Source organism: Staurois parvus, unplaced genomic scaffold, assembly GCF_062004578.1.
Source record: "Staurois parvus isolate SC_StPar_1 unplaced genomic scaffold, SC_StPar_1.0 ptg000362l, whole genome shotgun sequence".
NCBI lineage: Eukaryota > Metazoa > Chordata > Amphibia > Anura > Ranidae > Staurois > Staurois parvus.
The window spans coordinates 10,014,843-10,028,086 of NW_028318158.1; the positions used below are offsets into that span (position 1 = coordinate 10,014,843).

General features: G+C 39.5%; 1 protein-coding gene across 1 annotated transcript in view; it reads left to right on the forward strand.

The window, feature by feature from the left end:
• STUM (stum, mechanosensory transduction mediator homolog) overlaps positions 1-1,450 on the forward strand; it is a 129,501-nt gene extending 128,051 nt beyond the window's left edge. The window contains exon 3 of the mRNA XM_089685100.1: positions 326-1,450. Within this exon, the coding sequence (XP_089541226.1) occupies positions 326-360 (35 nt within the window). The 3' untranslated portion in view covers positions 361-1,450. The remainder of the gene's footprint in view (positions 1-325) is intronic.
• The last annotated feature ends 11,794 nt before the right edge of the window (positions 1,451-13,244 follow it).

The following is a 13,244-nucleotide window of genomic DNA, read 5'->3' on the forward strand; positions in this document are numbered from 1 at the left end:
TCCTCTGACGCGTTCCGTGCAAACAAGCACTTTGCACGGAGCACCTACTATAGTCTTTGGATACAATCTCTATTGAACCTTCATAATATTATCGTGGGACTCTTATCACATTGTTTATATAGATATAATATGGCTATATCAATTGTTCCTATTTGCATTGTTATGTTATATACCTTTAGCGCTGCATATATATTTATTTTATTAATAGTGTTGTTTTTTATATAATATTGTTGCTGTACATTGTGAAATGTCAGGAATGTATTCATGCAGACTTGTTAAGTTACTGAAACCAACTTTTAGAACATCCACATCTATCTTTTTGCAGGTTATAAAGAACAAGGAATTCCGCAGCAGCTGTAAGCAAAGTGACGCAACACATAAAGTGCAAAAAGACATTTTCCAGCATCTTTGGAGGAAGAGTTTTGTAAAAAAACAGAAGAGAGTAAATGAACGAAATATAGGTGGAGACATGAATGTGGCCTACAATGTACAGACATACACTCCAGTCCAGCAGAGGACCAAACTCCCATAATAACACAGTCCATATACATTCTTTGATTGTTCTGGAAACCAAATTTTGTGAAGGGTCAAAAAACACAAAGAAATACGAAAATACAATATAAGCACTCAAACCCCAATCTCACTCCGGCTCCAGAGACTCACAGATGAACTTTATCTTGGTTATCAGTGAACTTCCTGTACATAATGTCTTTCTATGTCTACTTGAAATTCTTTTTCTACTTACGGCATTTTATGGAAGATGGAAAGGTTCACTGTTGGATGGAACTGCATTGTATGTAATGGTTAATTTGTCCAGAACCCATGAAAGCAGAATTGCCTAATTTCCTCCTACTGGCCAAACTTTTATAGAAATGTTTTTTTTTCCCTAAAAATATAACAGGTAAATAAGATATTCACATTGCATAGTTATGACATAAGTTTGCGTTTGCTCTGAGTTCACCTTTAAGAGGTATGATTTGTAAATTGGAAGAGGAATAATCATGTAAGACCGATTCACACCAGCGGTTGAGTTAGCCACACAATGCATCTGCTGGTGTGGGGTAGGATTACTGTAGTTCTATTGGCTGCAGCATGGTGGTGTATTGTGTTGCACTGCTCTGTGCTGAAAATAACATAGTGATGTGAGCAATTCTGCCAGGTAGGAGACAATCTTGTTTGTGCTGAAGACTGCGTTGGACTGACTGGATCAGTCACTGGTCGTAGGTGGGTGGTTGTGTGTGTGGATAGGGAGAAGTCCCTCCAGTTGGTTGTACCCAATGGTGGATATTGGTGGTAAACCCTCTTAGGGTTTGGGCTGCTGTGTTTCTGGTAGGGCTTTGAGGTAGTTTCCACATGTATACTTGGAATAGTGGAAAAGAAGGAGCACCGGATGTCCAAAAGAATGCACTTTTGATGGTAGATTAGGAGGTATTTATTGAGAGTAACGACAAGTACATCAAGCCAACATGTTTCAGAAGAAAAGACTCTCCCTTCTTCAGGGCTGTTGCTGCATGCTATTACATGGGAAAAATTCCCATGCTGGTTATATATTTTCCAGGTTTCAGAGGAATGACCGCTGTCATTTCATGGGCAGCAATGAGAATGACAGCGGTCACTGTATGACTCTGTCATCAAAACCTGGAAAATATATAACTGATGTGGGAATTTTTCCCATTTAATAGCATGCAGCAACAGCCCTGAAGAAGGGAGAGCCTTTTTTCCTGAAACGCGTTGGCTTGATGTACTTGTCGTTACTCTCTTAATCAACCATCAAAAGTGCATTCTTTTGGACATCGGGCACTCCTTCTTTTCTACTATTCCAGGTAGCAGACAAGGCATTTTGTCTCATCGCGTGATCAGGGGTGGACTGACAATTCATGGGGCCCCCAGGCAATAGAAAATCATGGGGCCCCTGTGTCCTCGCCCACACTCAAACCACACCCAAAAAAGCCTATGAAAGGTACCAGGGGCATCTTATGGGGCCCCCTACTGACCCTGGGCCCTCGGGCAGTGCCCGAGTGTCTAAATGGTCAGTCCGCCCTTGCTTGTGATGGGCCACCCAAAGCAGTCCTTTTACAGCTGGTGTGAATCAGGTCCTAGATCAGATAACTGATCTGTGTTGCATAGTAGTACAGCCATAATATACACCCCCTCTATGGAAAGAAAGGTTAAATGGTAGCAGAACAAAACTAGCATATGTTTCTATGTTCCAGGAAGAAATACACAATTATACATTTTCTGGATTGGACAATTATGTTTGTACAGAATGACAAAACATAACTTTTTTTTTTGTAAGTGTTATTTTTTATTGTAAGCTTGAAGTATTTGTAATATGTTTTTCAGTTTTATAATGATGAAAGATTTTTGTTAACTCAGGCAGCAGTAGGTTTGTCAAACAAAGCACAAAGCTGGACAGCAGTGAGTTGAGGTTTTTATACCTGCTGTGCAGTGAGATTTTTCTGCAGTAGTCTGGCTCCGCACCCTCTATGAGAGCATTGTTGTGTCACTCTCTTGTTTCTGAATTTTCAATGTATTTGGTTATTCTACATAAGTGTGACACTATTGTCTGGCTTTGTGAAAGCCACAAATTAAACTGGGAATTTTAGTGAGGACATCTTTCAGATTTGGCTGAAACTGGCCTTTACAGCATATTTCCACTTTTGCAGTCAAATTTAGGAAAACCCCATTATATGTTTGTTATGTTCTCCCATTCACATAGCATTTTTTTTTTATGTCTTGCCTTTTAGATGTTTCTCAGGAGGAGGTGTCAGGGCTTAAAGCAAGGTTCTTGAACAATGTTAGAGTAATCCTGTCCCAAGTCTGTCCTCATTAACTTACTGTACAATGCGAGGAGCCAAGCCTCTAAACCTTTAACCCTTTGTTAGGACAGATAATGTTCAAATCTAGTTACAGTTGATAATGAAGATATGCCTGCATAGTACAGAAAGGGTTAGTTAGGTCAAATCCAGCTTCCCAACCCCCTCATAAACAAAACTACCTAGGATTTTTCATAGCTGGAGGGACCAAAATCGAGCATCTAAAAAAGGATTAATTATTTTTAATGTTATATAGTTACATAGTTAGACTGGTTAAAAAAGACATGTTCATCCAGTTCATCCAATAGAAGGGGGGAATAAAATTATATACTGTAGTATATATACACAATCGTATAGCCACAGTTGATCAAGAGGAAGGAAAATAAAACCCAATGAAGCATGATCCAATATGCTTCAATAAGGAAAAAAATTCCCCCCTGATCCCCCAAGAAGCAATCGGATATTCCCTGGATTAACTTTTCCTATAAATATTAGTATCCAGTTATAGTTTGTGTATCTAGGAAATAATCCAGGCCTATTTTTGAACAATCTACTGAGCTGGCCAGAACCAACTCTTGGGGGAGTCTATTCCACATTTTTGCTGCTCTTACTGTAAATAAACCTTTCCATATTTGAAGCGTAAATTTCTTTTCCTCCAGGTGTAAAGAGTGCCCCTTTGCCTTCTGTGATGATCTTAAAGTGCATACCTCTACACCGAGTTCACTATATGAACCACTGATGTATTTATACATGTTGCTCATATCGCCCCTTAATCTCCTCTTCTCAAGAGAGAATAAATTCAGTTCCTCTAATCTTTCCTCAGAGCTGAGCTCCTCCATGCCTCGTATCAGTTTGGTTTCCCTTCTCTGAACTTTCATTAGTACCCCGATATCCTTCTTGTGAACTGGTGCCCAAAATTGGACAGCAAATTCTATGTGGTTGGGACATGATATAACAAATATAAAATGGGTGTTAACCCATTTGGCTGAAAAAAAGTGGAAATACACTTTAAAAACTGAAACAAAGTTTTGATAAACAGTTAAGAATAATGGTCAGCAGAGATATCTGTATCATTACAGGCATTAACACTTTCTATATTATTATTTTAGTGTCGAGCCCTGTGCTCCAGTCAACATCCCTACTCAGGAAGCATGAGCACCAGGGAGGGGGTGTCAGACCCCTGAGGATATAGACCACTTGCCTATGTCCTGAAGACACTGTTAGTACTGAGTATTTTAACTGTTTAAATTGAAAAAAAGATGTCCACGTGTATTACTGTGTACGCAGCCTGACTGCAATACAGTAAAACTATAGGAAGTCCTGTGGGATGCAAAGTCTGACTGAAAGAACTTAGAATGAATCAAAGTGGTGAGCCAGGGACAGTAGGGCTGGGGTAAAAAGGGCTAGATAATGCTTGATATCTCCCAGCAAGGAAATGAGGCAGGTTCTATCTGACTTGCTGCAGCTTCTAATGCACACTGTGAGAACCTCAACATATGCTGTGACGTCAGCTAAGAAATTTCAGTACAGGAGAGGAGCCGGTACAACTGTGCAAGACTTGAGATAAGGTTGGAGTTCAGGCTTAAGGGAAAAGAGTGCAACAATCTAAATCAGGTTCATTTTCACTTCTTCCTCCAAGAAAGAGCCATGTCAGCTTCCTGTATATCTTTTAAGGTCCCATATTTTCAGGCAATAACCATGACAGTAAGAAGGCCTGGTGTAGTTAAACGACCTAGCTAATGAATATTCTTCATCGGAGTCAACAATGACCTATTTTGGACAATAATAGGACGTTAAGGAATGGGTCCATAACTTTGCAGATGTGACCTCATAACCTAGTTCTCCTGATATAGCTTTTATTGAATTTCTTCAAAAAACAATACTGAAATGTCCTAACAGTATAATTTTACCTTACAAGTAGCAGCTTCTAGTGCCTGCTTTGGCACAAGAAGTTTGGATTCAATGAATCATAAAAGCTGCTTGAAGATTTTCCCATACCCAGTACATTTAGGAGTTCCTTTTAAATTGAGCCCATCTTAGAAATTGATATTAAAACCCTGATGCTCAAGAGCAGTTTCCTTCAGGCAATTATGTCATCCAAACAAATAGAGAATTTTGATCTTAAGAACATAGGTTACTGTTCTTGAGAAGTTATTCTTCTATCCAAAAGAATGAGAAAGATAAAAAATGTAAATTTTTCTAAATTTCCACAAATTTGTTTTGAAAAATAACTTTACCAAGTCATACAGAATGGAACAGTAACTACCACTTTAGAAGCAGGGCAGTGACTGGGATTACAGTGCCTCCACATAGAGCATTCCAAAGTGGATTGGAGGTTTGTAAGGACCATGTAGAAAAATGGAAAGTCTGCTTTACTTACGCCCTCCTACCCACTCCCCCCCAAAATGGCTTTACAAAAAGCATTAAAATACTGGAAGCACATTTTCATAGGGATTTGAGTGCCCAGCTCTTCCATGAAGCGTGGTGACATCATATTCACCTCCCAGAAGCGTAGTAAGCCAGGCCTGACATATTTTTGTATAAACTTTATTTTTATGTGGCTTTATCATGTCATTTGTATTGGGGGGTGTTGGGCTGTGAGTAAAGCATACATTCCATTTTCATTGAAGGTCTACCTTAAAGTCCACACAGAATGATCAATATTCATTTCTCAGGCTTCAACCAAATAAAAATAGTCTTTGAAGTGACCTTAAAAGGTTAAAAAATCCAGATGAAAGGTACCTGCAACTGCAGTGATCGTATACTCACCTCTACTTCTGCCATTTTTGCTACTTTTTCTCTTTTCCAGTGCCACAGTCTCCATTCAATACCTCTGGGAATGGGTTTTCCCACATGTGCTGTACTTCCATCCATCAACCACACTTTACTACAGGACCCAGCAATGTTTGGTTAGGAGGATGGAACCACTTACTTTGTAAAGTCATCCAAATGTGTGCACAAATACAAAAGAAACACTTGGAGATTTTAGATAACAGTGGTGCTTAGTGAAACTCTTCTGTATTCAGTTTTGATCAACAATTTTATATTGAAGTTTCACTACTGATAAAAAAAAATTATGTAGTCTTGAGTACTCTTTTATATTGAGATGGAGAAATGTTGGCAGTATAGAGAGCCCAGGAGTTCAATCAGAGGAAGATGTAGAAGACCGTTTTCCCATGAACCCTGAGTGAACTGAGGAGCTTTCTAGATTCCACTGAATGTCAGCTGGGAGTAATATTAGAGTATGAGTCAGATTTAGAGTCACGAAGAACTTGCTGGAAGTTGGACAGTGAACATCTTGAGGTGCCATATTGCCTCAGTTCTGCCATGTCTCAGCCTTCTGAGCAGATTTTAATCTAATAATTAAAGTGGAAATTCAGGCAAAACCTATATAAACGCTAAACCTACTTCCTGACCCATTCTAAGCCTAATCTAACTTTTTAAGTAAAAGATTGCTAAATTTACCTATTCTGAAGCAGCTCTGGAACGGTTCCACATTGAGCTATCAGCGGTGGCTTCTGTGTAGAGCAGAGACAGCTGACAATGGATGCCCCATAGTAAGTCTATGGGTGACACCATCTCCTATTCATTTCCTAGCCATTATCAAGTTTCTCTCTCTGCACAGAAGCTTTTGCTGAAGACCGGAGCAGTTTTAGAATAGTTAAGTATAGCATTTTTTTCTCTTACAGAGTTAGGTAGATTAGGCTTAGAATGGGGCTGGGAGTAGGTTTAGCATTAGGTTTTGGCTGAACTTCCATTTTAACTTCCACAGAGTTTTTTTTTCTTCCTCTTAGAACAAAACTAATTCTGTGTGTTGACAGAAGCCTTGTGATTGGGTACTATGATAAGCCCTCGGGGAGGGATAATCTTCCAAAAAACACAACCAGCCCTTTATTGAGCAGCGAAAACCCATGTGTGGGGTTTCTGAGCTTGGGCATGGTTTTACAGAAATATCGGTGTGTTTAGGTAGAAGTCACTTAGGTTTGGGCACACCCAGTGGAGTTTAAGTGTCTTAATTTGACATTGTGATTTCAGCAAAGCTAGGTGTAAAACAAAGCACCATGTTACAATGGAATGCAAAGATAATCTGAACTAAATTGTAACAAGTTGTCTGGAGCACTGTACAGCTGTTGTGTATGAAATTCCAGCTATGTATATAGAACTGTATATAGTCTTATTGTAAAATCACTGCAAAGAAAAAAAAAAGCATGGGATTTGTGTTTTTTAATGTTTTTAAACTAAATCTTGATGAATGTTTTGACTATGTTTTTCTTTTCTATTTAATAAACTGTTTGTGACCTTTACGTAGTCTTGTTCATTTTACATTGTTCTTTATGGTCCATGCTGAAGCCTATGTTGATATAAAGCATTCTGTATGGAATAATTATGTCAGATTCTCCAAGTTATTTCTAATTTTCGTGGGTTTTTTTGCACACACACCTTCCTTGAAGAAATGGGGCTTAGTATTAACCACATAGTTTTGTTAAAATATAAGCTTGGTTGGGTGTATTAAAGGAGAATTCCAGGTACGGCATTTTATAAATAGTTACATTGGTCCAGCTTCGACCAATGTAACTATGTATATTCCATACCTGTGGAATCCCTCTAGAACCACTACTCCAGTGATCTCCACTAGCATCCAGGTCCTGTGCCGACACCACACCCTTCAACTTGTCCAGTCAAAGAATGCTTTGCATTCATTGAGAACATGCAAACATTCTCTGAATGATGCCCATACTGAGCGGCCTACTTTTTCTGTTTAGGGTGCAATAGAGCAGCGCCCAGCTCGGGACTCAGAAGATAGTGGAGATCACTGGAGTAGTGGTACATTCTTCAATGATTCCATGATTCTAGAGGGATCTCACAGGTACGGAATAGTATGCATAGTTACATTTCTCCAGTTTGGACAAAGCAGAGTTTGTTTATTTTATAGGTTTTAACACTAGGAGCCCCTCAACCTCCTATTAGTCTACAAAGTGATCCCCTACCAGTGATGGTCCTCCTCCCATAAGGGCATGATACCCCCCATGACTGTATTCCAATGGATTGTCCAGCAACTGTTAGTGATACTAAATTAATTATATATATATATATATATATATATATTTTTTTTTTAAATAATAAAAAAAAGAGGTCAAAACGTACCTATTCTGTGCAAAGATATTGCACAGGAGTTAATTACCTCCTGTTTTGGTAGTTCACTGCCAGGACTGTCAGCTTCTCCTTCCTCCAGGTGCTTCCTTAGCAAACCTAATGCAAGATATTAGTGCATGCTTGCTCCTGAGCTGGGCTGTGCGTGTCTATAGACACACACAGCATTGGTAAGACACGCCCCTGAATTTCTTGACTGACAGCAGAAGTTACCAATGGCTCTGCTGCCCCCAGTTTCTCCTGTGAAAGAAGGAAGTGAGGAGATCTGGAGACAGTGCTGGAGCAGTGACAGGAGCCAGGTAAGTGTTTAGGAAGGGGGGAATAGGACAGGTAGTGGGGCTTTTTTTTTTACCTTAATTAGGGAATGTATTAACCACTTCAAAATCAGGTGGCCAATTCTGACATTTCTCACTTACATGTTAAAATCTGCATTTTTTTAGCTAGAAAATTACTTAGAACCCCCAAGCATATATTTTTTGAAAGCAGAAACCTTGGTGAATAAATTGGTGCTTGTTGCAATTTATATTTCACAATGTTTGCGAAGCCATTTTTAAAATGCAAATTTTGAGGAAAAGCATACACTTTAATGAATTTTAGTGTACACAAACTGATACCCAGGTGACGTTTTAAAAACATTTCCAAGTTACCAGTTTGGAGGGAGGTCTAGGGTGGATGGACCTTCCTCCCCTCTGTATTTACCAGACAGGATTGGTGGCAGCTGTCCTGGACTCCCCGATCGCACAGGAGAGCCCCGCAATGGTGAAAGGAACGAGAGATGTCCCATTAATGTGCCCTGTAGAAGTGACCAGGTGGCTGTAGAGCAATTCAATTTGCTAAGTTTTTTTTTTTTTTTACATACAACCATGATTAACTTTTTCATGTTTCAGGCTCTGAAGGAAGCATCTAGGCAGCACACAAAATTCAGTAAGGCATTGGGCAGGAAGGCCTCCTTATGCAGAGATGTAATTTTCCAGTTAAGAAAATGTTTCAATTGGAGTAAAGCAGCCCGATAGAAAACCCGTGTGAGAAGCTTCTGGTGCCCACTGCCCATCTCAGATTTCCATTCTGCATGCTTGCTCTGGGACAGCCTGTTCAGCTTGTAAGTGGTGTCACTGACCCAGACTTAATACTGCTAAGAGTACAAGTATGAGAAATACATTTTCCATCTAAGGTTTCTTCCACAGGTGTTTTACTTCACAATATATTCCCTTAAAAAACAGACGTGATGTGATTGCATGACAGACCCTCTTTCACAGCTCAGAGAGAGGGGATTCAACAAGCAATCCGTGGCTTGTTTTGCCTGCGGAGCCCCAAGGTTGTCAATAATCCAGTTCTGCTCCTTTTCATCCATTACTTATGTGAGATTTATAGAAGGAAGCTTTTCTGCTTATTTTGTTTTTCAAGTCGCCTCTCCAAATTTCATTATTTTTCCTATCTCAGAGCTTTGTAAAATGCTGCCTGAAAAGATCAAAGCCGCCTCTTTATTAAACAACAATTACCCTCCACTGCTTCTTTCTACAAAGATGGCAATTAAAATTTACTGAGTGGAACCTGAAGGATTTGAATCCTTCCACAGCATCAGAACACCGTGTATAGAGACAAATAGGGAATATTATACACAAGGAAAACAGTGTACAAAATGTATCCAGGGTGATGAAATCCTGCAATAAAATATCGGCGATTATTGCGGAAAAATTAATGCTGGCCACGCATGGATCAAAGTTTTTATCCATGTATGGCCATTCCTGTTCATGAGAAGTTGATCTATCAATCGAATTTTCATAAACAAGCTTATTGGAAAATTTTTGTTTGATCATTGCATGTAGACAAGCAGCTGCAGTGCTGATCAGTGTATTCTGACGGTGGGGAAATCCTGCTGTCAAAATACAATAATACACTAGGGAGGGATTCCCCATCCACACATCTGAGGCAGGTTGAATGATAAAAGAACTGAGCTATGTACAGCCGCCTTAAGAGTTTTTTTTATTTCCATGCTTTGGAGTCTATAGGGAAGATAAAATAAGGTGTTTTTTCAGTAATTTTGAAAGGATAAGTGCACTTCCCCTGACCTAATTTAAAGCGGAGGCCCAGTCTTCTCTGAAAAAAATAAACACTGTAGCTGCTGACTTTTAGAAAATAGCCACACACCTGTCCCAGGATCCAGCAGTGTACTTACCCCAGCTGGGTTCACTGGCTTGCAGCTTCACAGCTGGGTGCCCAAAGCGCATGTGCGAGTAGCACTGCGCAATATGAATGGTCAGGCAGTCTTCTGGGATCTGGCACGTGTCCCAGAAGACTAGAAGACTTCTCTGAATGGGAGGAATGTCCATTCCCAGATTTAAATCCTGTGTCATGATCGCCAGGTTGAAAGGCTTTCATCACAGCAGCACTGTTTGAGGCAATCTTATGGAGTTCAGGGTTGGCCTCAGAAAGCATACCTTGAGTCCTTTGGAACAGATCTATGGCTTCTTCATCTGTGGGTAAGGATTTGAGTCCTTTGTCCAGGTGGAAATCTCTCTCAACAAAGTGTCAAGCATCTGCACCATACTCCTTTTCACCATCGAGAGCAGTCCTTAGTAGACCATATGTTGCAACAGCAGGCAAGGGACTGTTTCCGAGGATATGAACCTTCATGTGATCATCAATCACTTCATCATTTATGTTGTTGTCACTGTGCTACAGAAACCTTAGGAAGTTCATATGGTCTTCTCTTACTATAAAGCAATGGAACATTTGTTCAGTGTCAGCAGTTATGGCAACTGGCTCTCTTCTGAACTTCATAAGTACTACTATATGGTTGTTAGGTTAGGACCAGTGAGAAGAACATCATTCAGGGATGCGCCTTGATGCTTGGCCCTGAAGTCAAACACTGCCCTGATTTGTTTTGGGTTATACACTCTGAAGAAAGGCAGATACCAGCACTCCTCCTGTTCTAGAAGAGGTGAAGCTGGCTCAGCATGATCAATGTCAAAGATCCTTTTCATAAAGTCAATGAAATGGTCCTTCATTTCAGGTCTCTTCCTTAGTGTTCACTGAAGTGGATAAAGCTTGTTCACAATTGTTTGGTATGACTCTTGTAGCACAAAGAGGTAATAGTGCAACCCAATTGTTGATTTATATTTGAAGAATTCATTGTTCATTATTGTGATGTATTCTCTATCTTCAACTGACAAGGCTATTCTGTTGTCATTATGTGTACTACAAAACACTGTGCTACCTAAGTTGTCATCACAGGGTATGGGAGTAACATCAGATACCTGGATGATGTTGAGAGTCATCTCCTTTACGTCATAATGATGAGGGCATTGTCTGACGTGAGATGCATGCCCATTTCTTAGCATGTGGATTTTAAAGGAATTGATCTCAGATGGGGTACACATTATATTCAAGCATACATCACCCACTATTACCCAGCCTAGATCAAGTCTTTGTGCATATGGGGCATCCTCAGGTCCATTGCATAGCTGGCATATTTTATATATTCTAGAATGTCTCCTCCCAGCAAGACTAAGATTTCAGCATCCATGTCCATTGTAGGAATCTCAGTAACTAGGTGCTTTAAGTGGGGATGGTGATACACAGCTTCTGGAGTAGGGATTTCTTCTCTGTTGTCTGGTATTTGATTACACTCAACTAATGTTGGCAAAGGTATATCCTTGTTTGCCTTCGCCTTGATATGGGAGACTATGAACCCATCAGCTCTTCTGCTGGAAGTTTCTTAATGAGCAGAACAGGTGTTGAGAGTATATGGTGTTGCGTGTCCCTTTATGCCAAGGATCTCAAAGAATTTAGGTTTAACCAGGAATCTTTTGCTCTGCTCTTCTATTATAGCATACATCCTGGTAGCTTTCTTGGGTTGATCCTTCTGATATATTTTAACCATTAGCCACCCGGCCAATGGCCGTTTGGCGGCTTCAGATGTGCTCCTCCATTCCGGGTGCACGCCATTTGGCATGCTCCCGCACATGCGCCGTTTGCGCTAGTGCAGAGCGGCGCAGCAGTGCGATCTGTCGCCGCCCGTGCACCTCGGACACGGCCGATGACAGATCCGAGTACCGGCTCCCGTTGCTGGTACCATGTGACCTGCTGTGACCAATCACAGCAGGTCACATGACAGTTGTATACATGGATGGCTTCATTCATGATGCCATCCATTGTATACTAGTGCCTAGCTGTGAATGGTCACAGCTAATCACATGCACATGTCATGTGATTAGCTGTGACCAAATCACAGCTAAGCACAAAAAAAAAAAAAAAAAAGCTGAATGAATCGATTTCATTCAGGTAAATGCTTGCTTATAGCAAAGTAATTCTTTGCTATAAGCAAATTGTGTAAAAAAAAAAAAAAAAAAATACTGATCACTTCCCCAAAGTAGTACAATGTTACTATGGTAACATTGTACTATTTTGGTCATAGTAAAATATGAAAAAAAATCTTAAAGAAAATAAAAAAAAATGTAATAAAAAATTAAATATAATAAAAAAATAAAAAAAAATTAAAAAGAAATATATATATATATTTTTTTCATACTGTCACCAGTCAGTGTCCCTGTTCACCGCCATGCCAGTTATATGATGACGCTGTACTGCACTGGTGACAGTATGTAAAAAAAAAAATAGTGAAAATAATTTTCATTTTCGGAAAAATTATGACAAAAAAATACAACTTCAAAAAACTCGCCATCCCTCTTATGAAGTACGTCGGACTGTCTACTCTACAAAAAGGGGTCATTTGGGGATATCTGTACTATTCTGACATTCTTGGACCTCAAGAAATTAGATTGGCCGTCAGTACTTCAGGATTGATCAATATTCAGATCTATACCATAGTTTGTGAACTCTATAACTTTCCTACAAACTAAATAATACATCCTAATTTGGGTTATTTTCACCAAAGACATGTAGCAGAATACATCTCGGCCTAAATTTATGAAGAACAATTATTTATTTGTAAACTTGTATAACAGAAACAAAGAAAAATGTGGTTTTTTTTCAAAATTTTTGGTCTTTTTTTGTTAATTTAGCAAAAAATAAAAACCCCAGCGGTGATTAAATACCACCAAAAGAAAGCTCTAGTTGTGTGAAGAAAATTATAAAATTTTAGTTTGGGTACAGTGTTGTATGACCGCGCAATTGTCATTCAAAGTGTGAGAGCGCTGAAACCTGAAAAATGGCCTGGGCAGGAAGGTGTAAAATTGCACGGTATTGAAACGGTTAACTAGACATACCTTGGCACAGCAATTGTGGCTTAATTCTTCTCGACAGACTTCAGTACAT